Below are 23308 nucleotides of genomic sequence, written 5' to 3'. Positions count from 1 at the left end.
ATTAACAATTTGATATTATGATATATTATTTTTTTATAAATTAAGAGTGGAATGACATTATTTAAAAGGTTTAATTTTAAAATATAGATATTAAACTTTTTAATGTTAAAATTTGGAGGCCAAATAGTATTTTATCTTAATACTAAACCAGTTGAGGACGAGGCTGCTCTAAAGCCAGAATATGCAACTCCATGAAACCAAACATAAAGAACCACTAGGGTTTAAAACGGGACACGGTCGCTTAAGAAGAAGAAAAAAGAGCGGGAGCGAGTAAAATATCGCTTCTCATTTCTATTGGAATTTACCTCTCTCGCTGAGCTGACTCGTTCACAGTTCCACTCGCCAAATGCCTTCTGGACTTCGCGAACTTACCGTACTTGGCGAGTTCAAGCCATTTGGCTTGATCGCCGAGGCTCTCGATGGCAAGCCTGCTGATAATGTGGCGGATAAGTACGATTACTTCCTTTTCGACCCCGAAATCGTCAGAGACAGATGCGAAACGGACGACGCCGACGCTTCGGCATCCGCTCTGAGAGATCGCTGCGATCATGAGCTCTTCATTAGAGGAAACAAGTAACTTTTACCGATACTATTAGCTGGGTTGTTTATTTAAACTTAATTTTTAGTAATTATTTTAAATTGAAATCTTACTTCTGGACAGTGAAAATGGGTTGGTTCAGCTCCATTTAGTAGTCTTACAAGCTAAATTGTACCGTTGAAAATGACCAAACAATCTGTATGGAACTGTACCAACATGAAGTATAGTGAAATCCAATTGAATTCTGTATTTTAGAATTCATATGCATTCTACATTTATAGTTGTGATTTTAACCAAACACTATGCAACTGTTAAAGGCTGTATTGATGGATATTTATCGATCTCTATTCCCTCAGCCTCGGTTAGAAAAGAGAAACAAAAAATTGAAAAATTTTAAAGTCATTTTTATCTACAGTAACGGTATTTCTTGTAAAGTTTGTCACAATAATATTATTTTTTGAATTTGATAGCTGGTAACCTTTTTTTTGTCTCCAAATCTGGCTCTACTTTCTTGACTACTTGCCTGGATTTCTCATAATTTTCTCTTCTCATGTATAACAGGATTATATGGTCCACAGGTTCTCGAGTGTTCAAGAGATTCACCTCTCCCTCTCCGGTTATCACGGTAATTTTGTTCCCATGGTGAAATTGTTCTACATATCACTGTGGACATCTTATGGTGCATTGTTGCCACATCCTAAAAGATGGTTGTCTGCTTCTTTTTTCAAGTACCTTTATTGTATTATTTAATCATGCACCACTCAAAATGATTACTTGGGACTATAATCTTTGGCCGATGGTTTCTGAAGGTGCTCTGCATGGGCTAGATATCATTTCTGGCTTGTTATTTATACTTGAAATGTGTGCAACTCCTTCCCCACCTGGGTTTTTTCTTCAAGGTGATAGTCAAATTGACCTGCATTCTGGTTATGCCTCATTAAACATTAACCTTGCTTCAGTCCAAGTTTCAAACTGTCTTTATTGCAAGTATCATTGCGATTAATATTTTTCCCTTTTCTGGTATTGTATTTCTATTGATAGTTAATATATTTATGTTATAGGCATGCTGGTGTCATGTGGGTGATGTATCTGAGGCTGTCCTTTGTATCTTGCAAAGTGATTCTCTAACAATATACAACATATCAGGTAAGCAGACTGGGATTATTTCAGTGATATTCTAATAATGTGATAAAAAATGTTCTTTCTCTGGAGGGCCTTAACCTTTTCTGTTTTTGCCAAAACACTCATTCCTGTAGAGTTTAGAGTGAAATCTTGCAACTCAACATTGTTTATTATGATCTTTTATAAGCACTATTGTGTAAAAAATACTTGGTTGTGTTTCCTCCCAATTTCAAAATACTGCAGAGATGTTGAAGAGAGAGAATTATCTGATTGTTACAGTATTTTGATGTTTGAACTGGGATCTTTTCTTGTGATAACCTTATATTGGTTGATTGTGTACTATCACATTTTGGATACTGGCAATTTGAGATCCTGAACTTAAATGTCCTATGTATAAAGGAGTGGCATCTGCATTTTTCTGTTGCTGGATATTGCTTTGGATTAACCCATTAATGTGCCATAATATTATCTATATCCAGGATCTTAGACTCATTTTAGCTTTTCCTTCATTTTATGGGTGGAACTTAACTATTTCTGCATTTTCTTTTTTGTTGTTTATTTAACCAGGTGAAGTATCCATTCCCCTCCCATGTACCATTACATCAATATGGCCTCTTCCGTTTGGTTTACTACTTCAGCCAGCAGCTGAAGGGTGTTCATCTGCACAATCTACTTTTTTATCCACAAGTCCGTTATTAGGTGCATGCGATATATCCCGTCCTAGAAGAGAAAGTAGGCATAGTCCCCAACAAAATATGACTTTTTTTAGAGCATTTGATCATTCAATCAAATCAGATATAGTAACAATGTCCTCGCATCTGATTCTGAAGGATCTGTTGGAAGAGCCACAGGTATATATGTTCTTGTATTCTTTTCTTTTGGTTTATATAGTTATATAGTTTGCTTTCTCTCTTTCTCTTTCTCGCTCTCAAGCAATCCATGTTACTTGAATTTTGGAAGGCAACTTATATTGAAGAAAGAGGAAAATTAAACATAATGAAGGATTTTGATGAAAGAACAATTTGGACGAGTGATCGAATTCCTCTAATGGCATCATATAATAAGGGTATCTCATATTGCCTTCCACTAGATAAACTGTCTTTTGCTTGCCTCTCTTTTTCTCGTTGTTCCAAGTTATGCTATATGAACTTGTCCCCTCTTACACAGGAAAGATGCAGCATTCAGTGTGGGTTGCTGAAGTCATCAATTCCAACCTTGAAGTGGCGAGTGCAAGTGTAATTGATGCAATTCCTGCTGATGTATTAGCTAAACAATTTTCTTTTCGTAGAATATGGCAAGGGAAGGGTGCCCAGACAGCTGCTTGTAAGGTGCCTTGTCACATCTATTATTCAGTATCTTTGGATTCTATATTTAGCCTATCCCTTTCGATTCCCACGAGAGAAAAACCAGTTTTAGTAATCTCTTTAGTTTCAATTTCAGCTCCTTTACTTTTCTTTTCTTTTTCTTCCGTCTTTCATGAAAAATAACATTTTGCTTACCATGGTTTGCTCTTCAAATCAGTTACTTTCAATTTTTATCCTATCTTTTTTGAGCTGCTGCTATTTTCAATTTATGGTGCACTTATTTTGTATTTGGATATATTAATTTTGATATTTGTTCCACTATTGTCTTTCTGAGCAGTTGATGATGTGTAATTTTGCAATTTGTTCTTTTCCTTGTTTACCAGATTTTTCTTGCCACTGATGATGACTCAGCTCCTGTTATTTGTTTTCTTCTTCAAGAACAAAAGAAACTGCTGTCAGTAAGGCTTCAGAGTCTTGAAATAAATAATGAGATAATCTTTGATGTTAAGCCTGACATGAGCTGGAGCCTACCTGCAATTGCAGCTGCACCAGTGGTTGTAACTCGTCCAAGGTAGGGCTACCTTTGTTTCCCTACTACTTCTATTCCCTTCCATTTATTCATTTTGTCTTGTTAAATTGTATATTCACGTATGAAGCTCTAATTTACCTCTTTTTCTTCTCAGAGTGAGAGTAGGTCTCCTGCCATACACAGACATCATTGTTTTGGCTCCAGACAACACAATTCTTCTTTATGTGAGCTTCTTTTACTGCATCCATGAGTGTTTTGTCATGCAGATTTAAAAATTTTTTGATTGTATAACGTGGATAGCGTTATGGCAAACTGAGGATCTTAATCTTACAAAAAGTGGTCTGTTCATTGATGATACATATTGATGTAGCTAATAACAAGCATTTCAGTTGTCTCATATTGAGCAGAGCTGGCTAATGAATTGCATTGCATATAAATTTTGCAATTTTCTTTTTTGCAATTAGTTAAAAAATTATTAGTTGCTTCTGACAGATAGTTTTGCATACCAAAGTACCTTTTTTTTCAAATGAAAATTCCTAATTACTATTCTTTATAAAAGAAAGAAAAATATAATTTTCTAGCTGTCAGGTACCTAATAAAACTTCCTATTATTCTCCATATTGTGTTCTACATGATATACATTCTTATCTATCAATATTTTGATTGTATTTTTCCCTTGGGATAACAAACAGTTGTTTGCCAAGTTTCTTTTGACCTTTTTTTAGTATAAAGTATAATCTTGCTAGAAATGCGTCATTGATATATGTGCCATACTGCAGTCTGGGAAGCAATGCCTGTGCAAGTATTCATTGCCATCTTGCTTGGGTAAAGGTTGGATTTCACATAATTCAGAGTTCTCAGAGACAGTATCCACTCCCCACAACATAAAGATTTTAGGATTGGCTGATGCTGTGGAGGGGCGTGTCAATCTAATAACCAATAATGGGCAGGTATGCTAATTTGTATTTCTGGAAGGTTGTTGCTTAGCAGAGAGATCATATATTCAGTACAATACTTGTGCTATTGTTTTTATTTTCAAGTTCACTTTCAGTTGGGTGTAATCTGTAGCTTTGTTGACTTTTTGTCTGGTCATTAATCTGGAACCTGTTCATTTGTGGCATAACTTTGTCCATATTTTAGCTCCATATTGTGCTAGAGTTTCATTTGGCCTAGGTAGAGAAGATCGAAGAAAAATAATTCTTGGACCCCAACCCAACTAGTTTAGATCAGGTTTACTTGAGTTCAGTCAGCGGTGTAGAAATATTGCTAAGAGTTTGCTAAGGCTTAATGCTTTTATGAATCCCAATTTTAGATTGAGAAAGTCTGGTGGTCGTAAACTAAAAAAATTGTCAGAGTCTAATTATGTTTATCTGTTTTCTTCCTTCAGCATTGCGTTATTTGTTATCTTATTGTACTTGACTATTTATATATATTTTTGTTTTTTTTCCCAAGATGTTTCGATGTGTATTACAAAGAAGCCCTTCATCTGTATTGGTGAATGATTGTATCACAGCAATGGCTGAGGGGCTCAGTTCAAGTTTCTACAATCATTTCCTCGGTGTTCTTTGGGGAGATGCTGACTCTGAATATTTGTCAAAGGTCGATTCTAGTGTTGATGCTGAATGGAACTCATTTTGCGGTCTTGTACTTGGAATGTGTGGAAAGTCCAATGAAGTTTCTCATAAGTATTCAAGTTCCCTGATGCTTTCTTCCTGGGAATTCCTTCTTAACAGCAAATTTCACATGAACTACCCAAAGCTAAACTTCACGACTCGAATTTCTTCTGCAATGTCACTTGATGTGAAGGATATAGATTCTTCTGGACCAAATACAAGATGTAAACAAAGTTCAGAAGCATCATGTTTCTTACAGGGGATTCTGGATTCTCTGCATGCATTATATGAAAATCTGAAACTGGATAATCTTCGCAAGCGGTAAGTCTAATGCATACGATGTTGCTACCATACTCCTTTAGAACTATATTATTCTCTAATTAGTACTTGTTACCCACATTTTTTCTTTTATTTTGATGTCTCTGTTGTATGACAAGTTGAGAATCAATGGAAGTGCTGTTTATTGGCATTAAGAATTGGATTGAACATAAAACTGGTGGACAACATTTGCTTTTTATGATCTCCACTAGTTGAAATGACCTTGATTTTGTGATTGTCAGATACTGAACAATTGTTTCCTGTTTTTGTGCTAAATATATGAATTTTGGTTTTCCTCTAAACAAAAATGTTTTGCATGATATTATTTACACATGTTAGTTCTATGTTCTTTAAAATTGGCAAGTGAAATTTTTTTTTTGGTAGGGACTTGGAGCTTTTGGCTGTTCTACTATGCAACATTGCGAAATTTCTTGGCCAGGAAAGTTACTTAGATCATTACATTCGTGATTTTCCAGGCCTTTTTAAGAAAATTGGGATATGTGCTAAGACTTGCTCCCAAAAAACTGCCTCTAGTTTATTCAGGTGGCTTGAACACTGCTTGCAATTTGGTTGTAGTTCTGCTAATAAAAATGATCTCCCGCCTTTAATTTACAAAGATGGAAGTTCTGTTATGAGCCGGGCGCGAAAGATAGTCTCCTTCTACAGTTTATTATGTGGTGGTAAACAGATAGGCAAGAAGCTATCTTCTGGTGTTCACTGTAATGTTGCTAGAGGATCATACACAAATAGTGAGGAGCTCACTGTCTTGGCAATGGCTGGGGAAAGATTTGGACTGCAACAGCTCGACTCCCTGCCTTCTGGTGTATCTCTTCCTCTGCGACATGTAAGTTGGGCTACTTTTTGTTCTACAGCATGAATGGACTTGAGAAACTCTGTAACTACTTGTGGTAGTTTCTGGGAGGAAAATGACGTGAACAATGCTTATTATTATTTTCAATATTGAAGCTATTACTATGTTTTTTCTGCGGAAGCAAGGTAGGAAACTTGATTTTTATTAATTTTCAATATTGAAGCTACTACTAATTAATGCTTACATGAGGTTTGGTCATTGATGTCCTATCTTTGGACTCTTCTATTGTGTGGAAGAAATTGAGTTAGCAAGTGCAGTGCTCTTCTAATTACTGCTGAGCATTGTCACTTGTCAGGATTATTCCTTAGCCATCTTTTTATTTCTTCTTCCTCTTCTTCAAGCATTTTACATCTGGGTGCTTCTAATTACTGTTGGCTTATTCTCAGGATTATTCCTTAGCCATCCATCTTTGTTTGATTGTCCTCCTCCTCTTCGCTTTAATGTTATATTTTTTTATCCAAGAGGCCTCCCTTTATCATTTTGCTTTGTTGAATCCCACATCGGTTGTGGAAAGGGGTAATGTGGCTCTTGTATGGGTCATAGGCACTCCTCCCCCTTGAGCTAGCTTTTGGGGTGAGTTAGGCCTGGCCCAAATTTAACATGGTATCAGAGCCTCCCCATCCGATGTTGGGCGCCCTATAAATGTGTCATGCACCAGTAAAAATTCTGGGCGTGAGGGGTTGTTGAATCCCACATCGGTTGTGGAAAGGGGTAATGTGCCCCTTATATGGGCCATAGGCACTCCTCCCCCTTGAGCTAGCTTTTGGGGTGAGTTAGGCCTGGCCCAAATTTAACATGCTTGAGCGAGAATTTTTATTAAGTTAAAAATAATCTTAATCTTATTAAAAAAATAATTTGATAAATAGATTTTGTAATTTGAAGTCATTAAAAAAAGGACTTCATGGTTCATAATAACTAATATAGTCATGAGTAAACCAAATCACAATAAGAGTTAAGTATTCTTACTAGTGACCAAACATTTTTAGTTAAGTCCAAGTTTCAAAGTCATGCTGTTGTAAGTTTGTTTCTAGATGGTAATGGCAAAATGTTTGTTTCTAAATGGTGATGGCAAAATGTTTGTTTCTAAATGGTGATGGCAAAGTATGGTTACTTGAACAAGCCCACAAAAAAAAAACTCCATTGGATTGTAGAACCTAGGAAAACCTATTTGACAATTATTTTGACTATTTCAAGTTTAATATTTGTTGTCTTCATGCCCTTCCCATTTGTTTGAAACTTGTAGAGTTCATCAAGTGTATAATTATTTCAGTTCTTCATAGGTGTTAGATAAGTGCCGGGAATCTCCACCAACCGACTGGTCTGCAGCTGCATACGTTCTTCTCGGTCGAGAAGATCTGGCTTTGTCACATTTGACGCATACTCACAAATCTAAGGAACTTGAAACTCAATCCAATGTGAATTTGATATCAATGTCGTCGCCGTACATGCTACATTTGCATCCAGTGACGATTCCCTCTTCTGTTTCTGACACAACTGGATTGGAGAGTTCAAAGTTTGAGGATACAGATTCTGCTGAGGGACCCATGATGGATGGTATGGAGCACATCTTGAACTCTAGCACTCAGTTGCGGTATGGTCGAGATCTGCGATTGAATGAGGTCTGCTTAGGTCTTTTACATTTTATCATTAATACTTATAGGATGCAATTTGTAACTGCTGTCAACTAATCTATGGTATTGCCTATTTGAATCCTTAGTGGAGGTTAGCCAGAACCTATAGGGTTGAAATGCTTCCTGATGTAAATTTTCAATGTTTGAAAGTTACATGGTTAATATTCAATCTTGTGGTGTCATCTGTAATCTGTCGGTTGGTTACCTTGGATTTTACTCGCATTATTGAAAATGCACTTTGTCTACACGGTATCTTCTATGCATTTCAGATCTTTCTTTTACCTGCTACTTTGACCTCTACTAGGTTAGACGCCTTTTGTGTTCTGCAAGACCTGTGGCTATCCAGACATCAGTTAATCCCAGTACTTCTGATCAGGATATCCAGCAGGTACACTTTACTTGCTGTAATAATATTTGATTTTTTTCTCCTATCACCTAACATTGTACAATTAAAATGTTAAATGCTGGGATGTGCTTAAATAAAAAAGCATAACCTAATGTCTTTTAGAGATCCACTCTCTCGTGCTCTATATTCCAAAATTCAAATTTCCTTCTTGGACTATAATACGCTTGAGATTTGAACACCCTAGAAATATATTGTTGAGCAGAATGGAGGAACACTAACCAGATCCATGTTGTAGAGAGAAGCAAAAGGTTAGACCTAAAATGATGAGTACCACTTTGGTAAACATAATTTCATGTTGTGATAGCTATAGAAATTGTGCCTAATCAAGTTTGAATTCAGTGCAAGGATCTGTATCTTAGACCTAGAATGATTAGGACCAACGTGACATAATTTCATATTTTGATAGTTATATACTCATTTGTAAAAGAACATTTTTGGTCTCCCAATCACAATCACAAATGAAGCCTCATGCATTTCTTTTTCCCATTTGTTTATTTGGAAAGGCTCAATTGTGGCACCTAGCACAAAGGACCACTGCACTTCCCCTGGGCCGTGGGGCATTTACTTTGGCAACAATATCTACTCTCTTAACAGAGGTAATTCTGTTTATTACTGCTCTTTTTATTTTCCCTTTGATTTTCTTGTTTGAAATTGATTTCTGGAAGATGCACTTCTGTTTGCTTATTGAATTTCTTTATTTTTTTGTAGGCTTTCACTGTCCCAAAGCTTGTTTTAGCAGGTCGGTTGCCTGCCCAACAAAATGCAACTGTATGTTCATGTTAGATTAATTCATCTTTTATTTTCCCCCTTTTTCAGTACATGAATTGATGTTAGTTCTGACAAAACTTTCTTATCTTCATGATGAATTATTCCATTGTCTATGATAAATATTAATTATGGAAACTTTTGCTAGATGCTCTATTATGTGCATTTTTTCAAAAATAATTATTAGAATCCAGTTTCCTATCATACTATATGGTGTTGCATGTTTTTTGATAGAAAAGATTAGGTACTGATGCTGTTTACCAGCAGAAAACAAATTTCTTTTCTCCGTATCCTTTTCTTTTTTCCCACCTATCATGTTCCCCTGGAAAATTATTCCCTTTTTCTCTATTTCTATGCTTCTTATTCAATTGGTTATGTTTATATATTAGGATTATGGAATAAATATAAAAAAAATATACAGGTGGTGCTGGCCTTCATATGAGGGTCTGTTGGTGGGCAGAGATAGTGCTAATAGCATGGTGGTGGTGTGTGGTGAAGGATGTGGTATTTCTGGTGGCAAAGGGAGTGCTATTGGTGGTAGTAGCATTGACATTAATGGTGGTGGGTGATACTGGTGGTGTTGATAGTGGTGATGGTTGCAATGATTTGGTTGTGGTGGTGTGGAGTGCAGCAAGATGGGAACGTTGTTGATGATTGGGTTGTCAATGGTGGTTTGTTCATAAAATGTGTGTTTTACAATTGGAAAAAAGCCAGAAAACAAAATGAGTCTTATAAAGGAAGACTGATAACACAAGTTTTAATTGTCTTCCTCTGGTAGTGTAGATTGGGAGTTTTCCATCTTTAAGAAAATTGTTTGCACTTGAACAGAATAGTCCAGTTATTTGTTTTTTTGGGATATTTTCTACTTTTCTATCAGTAAATAAGCCTTTATTTCTTTTGCTAATTTGTTCTCTTTTGTTGTATTCTTGGAGCTATTTGTAATCTTTTTGCTCCGCAATCTTTTGACCTTGTTCCTTTCATCCCTCTTAAGATCATACACTCAAATCGTCACCTTTTATATATTTTGACCTCTTCTAGACATTTCTTTTGATAGGTTAATCTGGACCCTAATATAAGAAATATTCAAGAACTTAAGTCCTGGCCAGAGTTTCACAATGCTGTTGCTGCCGGACTAAGGTTGGCACCACTTCAGGTAAGATCATATGTTTCTTGTGACTTGTGAAAATATTGTCCATCTCACTGTCTTCCATCTTTTGCTAAATATACTTCAATTGTCCTATGGATGCATGATTGCCTTAAAGTTTATCTTTTGTTTTATTATTTTCAGTTTGAGATTTATGTTCATTTTCACTGTTTTTCTACCAGTATGTACTATCACCATGTGACATAATATTTTCTTAAATCTTATATTCTATTTTTTTAAACCCTTTTATGTGCAGGGAAAAGTGTCCAGAACATGGATTATATATAACAAACCTGAGGAACCAAATGTTATTCATGCTGGACTTCTCCTTGCTTTAGGATTACATGGGTATCTGCGTGTTTTAATTATTACTGACATATATACATATTTCACACAGGTTTGACACCGGTTATGTTCCTCTCCTACATATATATATATTTTCCTTTTAGATCTCTTAGGATGTAGTAGTTAGCAATTTGATGTCTATTATCTACATTCAAGAGTAGTATCAACAATTTGTTTTAGATGTCTCTTTATTTTTCCTTTCCATATATCTTTCTTCTTTGACTGTCTCCATTTTCTTGACTCTTCAATTCAATAGGAACATGAGAGCACAACTGTAGGATTAATGCTTGGCCTGGCTGCTTCCTATAGGGGGACAATGCAACCAGCAATATCAAAGGTAGTGTTATATATATGATACCCAATTTTTCTTCCTCGCCAGCCTGTGTGATGGTTATTATTACTGAAATCTTTTATTTTTCTGTTTGAAGGGTTTAACAAATAATTTTCTATATTCTTCATCCACATCCCTTCAATTCACAGAACTGAGCTGAACTGGTTGTGTTTTATGTGGCAGACACTTTATGTGCATATACCTGCTCGACATTCTTCTTCATTTCCAGAATTGGAATTGCCAACCCTTCTGCAGGTATGTATCATTGAGCTGCACACATCTTTGTTTCTTGTTTAGAAGTTAGAACATCAAAGATCACTTATTCGCTGAACTTACATTTTAAAATGTGATGATTATATGTCCTTTTCTTCTGTAATCCACTATAAACAACTAATCCATCTTCCTTGGTGTTTCTATCATCAACATCTCGCTCTTATGCATGAAACATTCAGCTTGCCCGGTTGCACCTCTGTGTGTGTCTAATGTAGCTCTAGATCTGATTGTAGTGATTTATATGTCAGTTTAATGGAGTTGACTCATCATGGTTATAGTAGTTGCTAAACTCATGTTATGGTAACATTGTTTCTGAAACGTCTAAAATGATTTGCATAGCCATGCAAAATGCCGTAAGGGCAAAATATAATTGCAGATATTATTTACTGAAATTTTAAATGGTGATTTTGACCTTTGTGCTCTATTTTTTTCCCCTCTCCCTCCTCCAGTCAGCAGCATTAGTGTCACTTGGGCTTCTTTATGAAGGATCAGTGCACCCACAGACAATGCAAATCCTTTTGGTATAGTTTCTTCTCCTTTTGTGATAATGCTTCTAAGTTCTTACAGATGTAAATGACTAAGTTTTGTTGCATGTTTTTACCATATGCATGTAGCTTAGGGACTTGGTGTATTTACTACTGTTGAATCCCATGTTGGTTACTTTAGAGGCTTCTCCCTTGAGCTTACTTTTGGGATGAGTTATATTTGATCTAAATTTAACATGGTATTAGAGCATCCCATCAATGTTAAGCCTCTCTTAAATATTTCATGCTCTAATGAAGTTTTGGGTTTAAGAGGTGTGTTGAATTTCACGTTGGTTTGGGATAGGGGCTTAGAGACTCCCCACCTATGTATAGTCCTGGGGAAATTTTAGTTTAAAATCTCATATTCACTATATTCACTTTATGAAATTTATAGAACTATCTAATAACTTGTTAATTGTACTTAAAAGGAAATGATTTAGTTTTGAAATATCTAAAAAAGACAATCCTTGCCCTGTTTACGCTAAGGGTGTTACAATTAGTGGTCTGGGATAGGGGACGAGTCAGGTGTAATGAGCCCCTTGTAAGGGTCTTAGCTAGTTCTACCCCTACCCCTTAGTTAGCTTTTGGACTGAGTTAGGCTTGACACAAGTTTAACAACTATTTTGTGTTGTAAAACAATGATGCCACTATAAAACCATGTTTATTTGAACTGGAATTGAATAAAAAAAGAGCTTGCTTGGTCTTCTTTTTAGATGAGATATTGACAGCTCATGTATGCTTGGAGTTATCTTAATATAAATTACTTTGGCAGGGTGAAATGGGCCGTAGAAGTGGAGGTGATAATGTACTTGAAAGAGAGGGCTATGCTGTTTCTGCAGGCTTTGCATTGGGTCTTGTTGCATTGGGTATGAGTGGGTCAATACTTGCAGTCTTGCGCTACTCAAATGAGAAAGTTTACTGTTCTTTAATTATGTTATGTTAATTATGCTGTTAATTCAGGCCGAGGGGAAGATGCACTTGGTTTTATGGACAGTTTGGTTGATCGATTGTTTCACTACATTGGTGGCAAGGAAATTCATAATGTATGCTGTTGAATTTCTCTTAGAGACATCACTGCTATTCTGATAACTATACCATAGCGTTAACTCATGAAGCATCTAAAACAATATTAATATGAGTATTCAGGTATTGGTGATCATAGATCCGAGTTCTCTTAATTTCACTGTATCATTTATTTTCTGTTCTTTTTTCCTTTCAGGAAAGACCCCTGTTCTTGACACCGTCAACTGATGAACACAATCGTGGAATTGGGCAGGTCAGGTTATCTCAGCTTGTTCGCCATGGCAATCTTTCCATAAGAGTAACCTAGTCTTTGAAAAGCTGTCTCAGAAAAATTTCCCTTTTCTTTTTCTTGTTTTGAGCAAATGTTCATGTCACTGTTATAACTTTGCTTCCGATGAATTATAGATGATGGATGGAACTGCAGTCAATGTTGATGTTACTGCACCTGGAGCTATAATTGCTCTTTCTCTAATGTTTTTGAAGGTATTTAAGTGTTGATATTACATGATTTTTTGCAACTTTACTTGAAAGGGTTTAGACAGTGAACTCCATTTTTCTAATTTTGTGGAAATTTTACAAAAGGCTCAAGCTAAGAGTTTATCATTTTACTTGTTGAAACAGACTGAATCGGAGGCAATTGTGTCGAGGCTTTCTATTCCTCAGACTTATTTTGATTTGCAATATGTGAGGCCTGACTTCATAATGCTTCGAGTCATAGCCCGGAATTTGATAATGTGGAGCAGGTAGTGCTGGTTACTTAAGTTAGTCCAGTCAATAAGATTTGCTCTATATGGGTGGACATCATTTCCAAATATGGGTGCTGTTTGTCAGGGTGCATCCTTCCAAAGATTGGATTCTCTCCCAGATTTCTGAGATAGTGAAAAATGGTCTTGAAGGCCTTAGAGACGACATAAGTGATATTGATGAAATGGATGCAGAAACCTTTGTCCAGGCATATGTAAATATAGTGGCAGGAGCATGTATTTCATTAGGTATGTAATTGTGTTTGATTCCTGAGATTTTGTTTTTCTATTATTTGTTACTTTGCTGCTTTTACTGTGTTATAGTAAGTCAACTATGTAAATATTGTTAGCATAATATAAGGATATTTTGTATATAAATATTGTATCATTCTCAAAGAAATTAAAAAACATAGAAAATTCAAAGTTCACATACTGTAATGATTATATAAGACCTGGAATTTGTGGTGGCACTCTATATCTAGACTTGCTTATGCTTACTGAAGGACTAACATTAATGAAGAAGAAATTAGGATTCATACAACAAAAATGCAACTGGTTATTAGTAATAACTTGAGAAAGTAAGGATGTTTATGAAGATGAGCTGACCTGACTGATAAAATAAAATACAAATCATGTGCTAGACTTTATTAATTATTGACAAATTATGTAGTTTTAACAATATTTAGTATCTCAGGATTTGCTGATTCTGACTTCTGTCATACTAAACTTTCTTTTGTTTAGCCACTTTAGGGAAGCTTAGTAAATAAAAACCATCGACACATTTGGACTTGTCAAAAAGTTTTGTTTACTATCATTTCTATCTAGACATTTTTGTCAGTATAAAAAGAAGTTGAAATTCTTAGAAAACATACAATGATTTTATTTTGATGTTGTGTTCACTGTTCCAGGGCATATATACTTGATAGAATGGATTTTTTATATGGTGTTTTTGCTTTGCATTTGCATTTTTTTCCCTGAAGCATCTTTGTTTTTCTCCCTTTTTTGTTTATTTCTTTGCAATTGTTATTATTGCTATTGTTATTATTATTATTTCATTTGGGCAGGTTTGAAGTTTGCTGGCACAAAGGATGGAAATGTGCAGGAATTACTTTATGAATATGCTGTTTACTTTCTAAATGAGGTTGTGCATCCAGCATATGTAATTTACTCGATTAATATATATTGGTATATTGATACTAGAACATGTCTGCAAACTTTTCCAGATCAAGCCTGTTTCTACTACTGGTGGAAATACCTTTCCCAAGGGATTGTCTCGATATGTTGACCGAGGCACATTGGAAATCTGCCTTCACCTCATTGTTCTTTCCTTATCTGTGGTATGTGGAAGTTGAATATCGACATTACAAGTTCAATGTCTTTATACTGTTTGGAATGGAACTTCTAAGTGTGTGGTGGTGATGTTATGAGTCAGGTTATGGCTGGTTCTGGACATCTACAAACATTTCGGTTACTGAGATTTCTTCGAAACCGTAATTCTGCAGATGGTCATGCTAATTATGGAATTCAAATGGCTGTAAGTTCCTCTGGTAGCAATCATGAAATTTCCTGTTTCCCAAATGAACTTATTTATTTGAATGGAATCATTGGTGCTTTTCTATCTTAATATATGGTTTAAGATACTTGGTTTCTCTGAACAGTTTTAATAGTGAATGCAAGGTGACTGGGGTACTTAAGTAGCTTTTGGCTTCCTATCTTTAAATTTCTTGTCAAGCTTTTTTCAAATTTTTTTTTCATGCGTGGAAGAAGCAAAGCATATCTAGGAGCCCAATTGCGTAAAAAATATATTATAGAAATATTTTCAGGCTGTTGCTTTCTAGACCATTATTAACAAGAGATTAACATGATTTGTTGGCATTCATGAATGGGGATGAATTATTAATCCATTTAGGCCTTACTTGCATTCCGATGATACCATTTTCATTTGCATTAAAATTCAATTAAGATGAGATAATTTACATCAGTTGGCTATTACATTTTATACGAGTCCTAAGAAACAATTTTTGCATATTAATGCTTATTATTGTGCAACTCTGCCTCGATTTTAGATAAGCTTGGCAATTGGTTTCTTGTTTCTTGGGGGAGGAATGCGGACATTTTCAACAAGCAACAGTTCTATTGCTGCTTTATTGATTACTCTCTACCCACGTTTGCCTACTGGACCAAATGATAATCGCTGCCACCTTCAGGTACATGAAAGTGCTGACCTAATGAGGCGAATCTGCAGAATAAATGCTGCAAGAAACCACTTACTGTTTATGAACTGCAAAAAACACAATAATCTCCTGTTTGAGAAGTGTATTGGTTTTTGCACCCCCAGGCTGGTCATGATTATTCATTATCTTCTTGGTACTGTTATTGTTTAATATAAAACATTGTACTTCAATAGATGGCTGTTTAATCTTAAGCTAAAGAAAAAAAAATTGTCATATCAATAGATGGGTCGTATCTCCTGTTCCTTTTGTGTTGCCACCAATATATATGCTTATGGAGGGGAGTTTTTCAGGCATTTAGGCATTTATATGTCCTAGCAATGGAGGCTCGCTGGATTCAGACAGTTGATGTTGACAGTGGTCTACCTGTTTATGCTCCTCTTGAAGTTACTGTTAGGGAAACTGAACATTATGCAGAAACAAGTTATTGTGAAGTTACTCCTTGTATTTTGCCTGAACGTGCAGTTGTAAGTTCACAGAACTAAACTCATTAAAATTTTTGAAATCTATGCACACACTCTTTTAATTGGTGCTTTTTTATTTTGATTTTTTGTTGCCAACTCTGTGGCTTTGAACATATAGGAGTATATTTCCTAAAATCAGTTATATCTTTGTTTTAATATTTCTCAGGCTGATTGATTATTAATGTGCTGGTTGCAGTTGAAGAGTGTACGTGTGTGTGGCCCTCGGTACTGGCCTCAAGTGATGGAGCTTGTCCCTGAAGGTTGGAGGATGCTGCTATAACATTGCTTCTATTCTATATTGTTTTAAGGTTTTTAAGAAATATTCTGTTACTCATTGACAGATAAACCTTGGTGGAGTTTTGGCAACAAAAATGACCCATTTAATTCTGGTATTCTCTATATCAAGCGGAAGGTTGGCGCTTGTTCATATGTGGATGATCCTGTAGGACGCCAATCATTGCTTTCACGAGCAATGCATAAGGTAATTGTTTTTCTGCTCTACCCTAATGACCTTTGCCGAGATTGATTCCTTTCTATGCAGCTTTAGCTTATATCAACTTATGGTTGCTCAGGTTTTTGGTTTGACAAGTACAAGAGCATGTAGTCCCATTGTTAGTGGCAAAAGTGGTTTGAGTTCTGTTTCAGTTGATCAGTTGGTCAGTACCTTCTCCTCTGATCCTAGCTTAATTGCCTTTGCTCAACTCTGCTGTGACCCTTCCTGGAATTGCAGGTAAGTGTACAGATCTTCCCTTCCATTTTAGTGTTACTCTCATCTGCTTTTGATACTTGTTGCACTAAAATCTGAAATACTTCATGTGGTCAGATACCACTTCCATTCTGAAAATGTCAAAATGGCTGGGCAATCAAGTTTGTGATAAATTACAATCCCATACCTTGGGTATAAATAAATTAATGGGCTCTTGCTGTGGCCTCATTTGGACCATTACTTGACCACAACCTTCTCTTCTTTCTAGCAAGAAGTGGAGGCACTATGAATTGTCATGCATAGATGAATCTGTGTTGTTGGATAGTGCAGATTATCAGTCCGGCATCTTGAGTTCAGCAGATTATCATGGAAATCCCTCTTATGACTTGGGTCTAGATTACTTTAAATAGTATTCTAAATGTTCAATTATGGAGAAAAAGTTATTTTGTTATTTATCTTATATGCCCTAGTTCGGTTATATTGATCCTGAAAAACAGGCAAAGGACTGTGTAATTGTTTTCCATGCAGGAAAAGTGGTTTAATTTCTCTTCTTTTCTATTATTTGCAGATCAGATACTGATTTCCAGGAATTCTGCTTGCAAGTATTATATGAGTGTATTAGCAAAGATAGACCAGCTCTTCTACAGGTACTTGTACAAGTATATGCAAATTATTCAACTAAAATTCTGGTGCTGCCAATCAAATGTGGTTAGTGGAACAAATTATAGAACGTGAAATAAACATGCTTCAGTTATTTCAGTTGTGGGTTTTGCATTGCATTACTTAAGTTATTGGTATTTCTCATTGTCTAGGTAGATATAATTTTCCAAAATATTTGCAGGTCTATTTGTCATTATATACTACTGTTGGGTCCATGACTGACCAAGTTACAAATGGCACTTTTGTTTCTGGAGACTCGCTGGCTATTTCTAATTTGAAGGTAATTTTTCTTTTTCCTAGCACTTTGTTTTATCAGTAGTATTCAATCTCTCTGGGATTATATAGTGCATATTTCAGGTGCTCTAAAATTTGGGACACTGTGGTACAGTAATGCTGATAATAGTTAGCTGACCATATATGTTCTGTAATTTCAGAGGAACTATGTGAATTTGTAGAATGCTTATTGTACCATTTTAATCAGTCACCTAAAAACCTATTCTTCCATAGTATTGAACTACTTGATGGTTTAACTCAAAATTATATGATGGTTTAACGCAAAAAAGTAGGATTAGCTTTGGCATGAAGAAGCAATGAATGTTTCATAAACAAGTTTCAGTTCTCTGCATTTGATCAGTTTATGAGAGCAACTCCACTTGGTTGGATCTTTTTAACCTTTGTGTGCTATGCTTTCATGGAGCTCTTTATTTTAAGACAAAATTTTCCATGGCATTCATTTGGATATCCTAGTTGAAGGCTCTTTTGCTAGCATCAGATGAAAGATCATGTGTTGAATGTTGATGCTATGCAGCTTCTCTGGAACAGCAGCATCAGTTCATGGAATAAATAATGTGGTGTCAATCCTACTAATTGTGGAAAACCTAGAGCTTCGTGTTTGATCTGCTCTGCGTAGCAAATATTAAAGCTGGAAATTAATTTGTTTGGTGGTTTTGAATATTGTCGTCAACTTTCCTTGATGGTAAAGAACCATACACCAAAGAACTTAATTAGGTGGAGAAATTTCACATGTCAAGATAATATCATTACCATCATAATCCTTGTGGTATGCATTGCTCCATCATTTGTAGACCTATCAATCATGCTCAACACAAAGCTACTTGACAATAACAGGAAACAGACTTGTTGTGAGCAATTGTCAAACCAGCACAAACATCCCTTTTTTTGGCAAGATGACCTTTGATATATATATATATATATATTTTGTGTGTGACAATAATAGTGCGATGTTCTGGTTGCAGCTTGCGCTAACCTACAATGAGGCTCTTCTGAGTGGAAGATTGACAACTTCAAGAGGGGGCGTTGTTCAGTCTGTCTTTCTAGGATCTCTTAGGAAGCAGGTCGAAGAGCTCCTAACATTTTCAGAGGCACTGAAGAATGATTTGTGCAACTATTTGAATTCAGCACGATGGCCCAGTGATGAGAAACAAGGAGAGAAGAATTCAGTACTTCTTTCATGGTATCTTCAGTGGTTTGGAGTCCCAGCTCCTTCTGTCATCAGGATAGCATTGGAGAAAGTCAAGCCCAAGGTCTCTTCATCATCTTCAGTTCCATTATTGCGTTTGTTATTTCCAACTACTCATATCAATGCTATTGGCGAGATGGATAAATCCTTGTTTTCTTCGTGGAGTCATTAGATGAGGTTTTTCAGAAAAAAAGGGTATCATCATGAGCAATGCCCTTAATGTTTTCGGTAATTCTTGTAATCCCGATCCTTTAGAAGGGTTTTACATTAGGCCTTGAGATGAAGAAACAATCAGGATTGCAATTATATCTCGTGATGGCTTATGTTGTGAGTCTCTTGTACATGCTTGTAAGGTTTCATAAAGTGACTCAAATCGTTCTATAAGCATGACCGTTCTGAAGATTCATATTTCAGCATGTGGCATAGCCTTGCGGCGCAACTATGGAAATGCAAGATGTTTGAGGTAAATGCTAGCATTTGTTCATTTATGAAATGAAATTACTATGTCCTGGGTTTGGAGTCAGGGGTTTGCTAAATGTATTCGTAAAGCAATTGGTTCCATTATCAGGCAGACCAAGGAAACCCCAATGAAGACAATCTGAATATATGGCAGGATTAGAATTCTGCTCTGGCGAAAGTTTACCACCTTGTTTAAACAGAGATATGCGAATCTTTCCTGTAATCCGAGAGGGTTGTTAGGTTGAGAAAGTGGAATTCTAGCTCATTGAGTCAACCCTGTGGGTTCTTCCAGCCTATGCAGTTGATTTAATTTTTTATTGTAAAATTTGAAGTAATATCTTATTTGATTTTATTCAGGAAGTTGGTTTTTGGGACAGCTAATTAGTTTTTTTCTTGTTTAGGATTTCAAATTCTAGCAATGGTAGAAACTTGGATTCAATTACAAGGACTAGGCATTATATAGGAGATGTGAAGAACTACATGAAAAAAAAAGTCAGAAGTTGCTTTTTTTTTTTGTTGGTAAAAAAAAATTGTTTGTATGCATTCGGATTACTTTTGATTCTTGCCATTAACATTGTGTTGGTATGCTGGGAGCATTCAAGGCATAGGCCAATTTTCTAAAGTAATGATCCTGAATTTGGTATCGGTTAAAAGGTATGTAATATTCATTTCACCCACTCATTGCAACTGGTTATTTTTGTTCACTAAACTTATTATTGAATTGAATTTATTGTAATGCCTTGAGAGTTCAATTATTGACAATCTGTCTCTTATCAACAATCCTTTAAAAAAAATTTCCTACTACCTTTTCACATTAAGACATATGACACCACCCATCGTTCATGTGAAAAGTGCAAGGTACCACAGAATAATCTATATATTAGAGGGAAAGAACGGATGCTATTGAGAGTCGTCTTCTGATTGTAAAGTTGAATTTCCATAGTCGACAAATTAAAGGCGAAAAAATGGTCAAGACTCTGCTATAATACGTGCATAAAGCAATTCATTCCAAGTATCAGGCACTCCAGGGAGACACCAATGAAGGCAATCTGCATACATTGCAGTATTCAGTTTCTGCTCCGGCGTAAGTAATTTACCTTCGCGAGAAGTGTACATGGAGGTATGTGCGTCTTTTCTATACTCGGAGAGATTTGTTATATTGAGGAAGTGAACTGGAATTTTCATTGATTTTGTCACATTTGCAGCAACTGCAAAAACTTTCCTGTCTGTGCTCACACCAAGTGAAGTCGACATGTTTATAATTGGCATAGTCTCCTTTGCACAATTAATCCCATCTGGGTTGTTCCAGTCTGAACTCCTGTTCAAGTTTCACGTAACGCATTGTTAATTGGCTGAATATATACACATATGGAGATTAATCCATTGAACATTTAAATTAAAATAAGTACCATTTCAAAAAAAACAATTAAAATAAGTAATCTATTTAATACTTAAATTTATAAAAATCATAATAATTAAATATAAATTATACATATTATCAATGATTTAATAAATTAAATTTTAATTCAGTTGTTCTTGCTACTTTCTTGATTCTGAAAAATACCCAAATGGTTAAGACAAAAGAAACAATTCCGTAATACCTTAGATGCTGAGGAAACATGCTGCTAAAGAAAAGAGAAGTACGTTTAGGATCAACGTTTTCCTCTACCCACTTTGCCCATGTTCTCATAACTCTCTCATATGCTATATGCCGTTCGATTTCATCGTAGTCTGTGTCTCCTTCATCGAACGATCCTCGTCTTTCTCATCAATTACAGAAGGAAGAATCAGCAAACTAAAAGAAGACTATAGGTAACGAGAAAATTGAAGTAAAACAGCTTACAATACTTTGATGGTGGGATATTTTAGCCACCAGGTATATGTGTTAAAGATTAGGAAGTCCACATTTTTCCAGTTATCTCCATGCTTTGAAATGGATTCAGGCATTATTACAGCATCTGATTTTCCATCCCTCATTGTTGGAGGGTCTACATTTGATTCCACTAGAAATGGTGCCCAGTAGGATTCTATGGTGGCATTATACTCCTGTTTAAACGCACTCTCATATACGAGTTAATAAAATATTGAAAAGTTTTACTATTTAGTCCTACACGAAAATTTATTTTTTAATTTTTTGATTTTAAAAATTATATTAAATTTTTTTTGATATTTTAAAATTTTTATTCATGAATTTTTCGTTAATTCTAACGATTAAATATTATAAAAAAATACTCTCAATAAAGTGAGATTAATTAGTAAAATTTTTACCAAATTAAAAAATTAATTAATGAATCTTTTTAAATCATAAAAATTAAATAATAAAATATTTAATAGCTAAAATTAATAGATACACGAATTAAGTAGGTTTTTAAAATGTAATGGATATTTTAGTGTATTTTTCAAACTGAAAAATCAATTAATTAGTTTTTTTATAATATAAGTAATAAATAGCAAATGTCCCTAAAATATTAAATACTTCTCACATTAATTTCAGCATATAGATAGTAGAAGAAACTTACTATGTAGCCCTTGTAGTTTAATCGAAACTATTTGATTTTTTTTATTTTTTAAAAACCATTAATTAATTTGTCTTTTCAAACCCTTAATTATGCAGTCTCTAGTGAACTACTGGGTCTAAATTGTTATTATTTTAAACTCGTAGGAACCGCATAATTGTAATATTAAAATTATAGAAATTAAATAATTAAATAATTTCACTAAATCATAAGGACCAAATAATAAATTTACCATCTTAGACCCACTTCCATTTTGCATTATTCAGATAAATAATCCCTAATTGGTTCAATAGGATGATTTAACTATTACTCTATTATTATTATGAGCCAGGAGAAAACCTGCAAATAATGGAATGATAAGTCTAATAATGGTTGAATTTCTCCTACTTTCCCCCTCTTTTCTTCTTTCTTGGATTGGTTGCATGAATCATCAAATGCTAAAACATAAAGTAATAGAGAAAGGTACCTCAATTTTGAAGACAAAGCTATAAGTTGAGTAATCCATTCTCTTCTTCTCTGGTGGAATTGAAGATTGAACCAAACAAACCAAAGATTGCCACTGATTAAAATGTATAGAGTCTCCCACAAACATAAGTCTCCTTCCCCTTAGTTTCTCCAGCAACAGTTTTACCTCAAACCTTCACACAGCAATGTAAAAGATATATTAATGTATTTTTCAAAAAAAAGTAATCAACAAATAAGTTTTTAGGGATTGAATAATAAAGTTTTCCTAAATAAAATCAACCCTTTTCACATAAGCAAAAAAAGAAGGAAAAAAAAAGAAGAAAATCTTACCTGGGCAAAGAACAATCTCTGGGTTGCCATCTCCAATTCTGATATAAAGAATCCTTTCTTCCATTTCTTATACAGGTGACCCATTCTGAAAGAAACTCACACTCATCTTCTTTGTACAGAGGATGTGTTTTGTTATCCAAAACCCATTCTCCTATGAAGATATCACAGGATTCTAATGGCACTGCCTCTTCTTTTTCAAGAAATGGCAGCTCCTTTTCTTCTTTCCCTTCAATGCTTTCTTGGAATCTAGGTTTTGAAAATTTGAATGCAATCAACTTAGAATTTTCCATATTAGAGAGTAAAAATCCAAAGAAAGATATCAAGAAAAAAGCCACAACTGCTAAATTTGAGATGGAATGGCATTTCTGGCTGCTGCAAAAATTTTTCATTGTTGACTCTAAACTATCAATCTGTTTCATCCGATCCATTTATATATGTACACAGGTCTAGGATTTTTATCAAAAAAAAAAAAGTATAGAGAAAAGCTAAGTCAAATTGTTAGTTGACAAGTTCTTTT

At 35.0% G+C, this 23308-nt stretch overlaps 2 protein-coding genes across 9 annotated transcripts; one reads left to right on the top strand and one right to left on the bottom strand.

The window, feature by feature from the left end:
* Window positions 1-241: 241 nt before the first annotated feature.
* On the top strand, window positions 242-20023 carry LOC110619217 (anaphase-promoting complex subunit 1). Of its 8 annotated transcripts, none has more exons than XR_002488623.2 (39): window positions 243-573; window positions 1100-1163; window positions 1600-1684; window positions 2228-2511; window positions 2621-2726; window positions 2828-2988; window positions 3348-3535; window positions 3648-3717; window positions 4273-4443; window positions 4946-5427; window positions 5809-6268; window positions 7576-7914; window positions 8231-8314; window positions 8836-8928; window positions 9041-9100; window positions 10152-10250; window positions 10498-10638; window positions 10843-10923; window positions 11101-11172; window positions 11640-11711; window positions 12487-12580; window positions 12675-12757; window positions 12934-12990; window positions 13143-13220; window positions 13359-13480; window positions 13569-13729; window positions 14545-14621; window positions 14704-14817; window positions 14913-15014; window positions 15547-15687; window positions 16005-16178; window positions 16372-16435; window positions 16517-16656; window positions 16748-16905; window positions 17450-17528; window positions 17723-17821; window positions 18798-19249; window positions 19375-19484; window positions 19882-20023. XR_002488623.2 is itself a non-coding variant. In XM_021762508.2 (37 exons), the coding sequence occupies exons 1-37, from the start codon at window positions 347-349 to the stop codon at window positions 19191-19193; spliced, it is 5478 nt and encodes a 1825-aa protein (XP_021618200.1). In that variant the 5' UTR covers window positions 243-346; the 3' UTR covers window positions 19194-19994. The 8 variants fall into 8 exon arrangements, 3 of the variants coding, with proteins under 3 accessions (XP_021618202.1, XP_021618200.1, XP_021618203.1); XR_006351175.1 differs by having other exon boundaries at window positions 19590-19994; XR_002488622.2 differs by having other exon boundaries at window positions 18798-19484.
* A 241-nt stretch (window positions 20024-20264) lies between these two features.
* Window positions 20265-23234, bottom strand: LOC110619218 (protein trichome birefringence-like 30). Its single transcript, XM_021762512.2, has 5 exons — window positions 22792-23234; window positions 22463-22634; window positions 21324-21526; window positions 21082-21240; window positions 20265-20798 (listed from the first exon to the last, which is right to left on the bottom strand). The coding sequence occupies exons 1-5, from the start codon at window positions 23217-23219 to the stop codon at window positions 20450-20452; spliced, it is 1311 nt and encodes a 436-aa protein (XP_021618204.2). The 5' UTR covers window positions 23220-23234; the 3' UTR covers window positions 20265-20449.
* Window positions 23235-23308: the final 74 nt, after the last annotated feature.

The sequence above is a fragment of the Manihot esculenta genome, chromosome 7 (genome assembly GCF_001659605.2).
Source record: "Manihot esculenta cultivar AM560-2 chromosome 7, M.esculenta_v8, whole genome shotgun sequence".
NCBI classification, from domain to species: domain Eukaryota; kingdom Viridiplantae; phylum Streptophyta; class Magnoliopsida; order Malpighiales; family Euphorbiaceae; genus Manihot; species Manihot esculenta.
The sequence above is the reverse complement of the archived record's forward strand: the minus strand, read 5'-3'. Positions and strand labels throughout refer to the sequence as shown.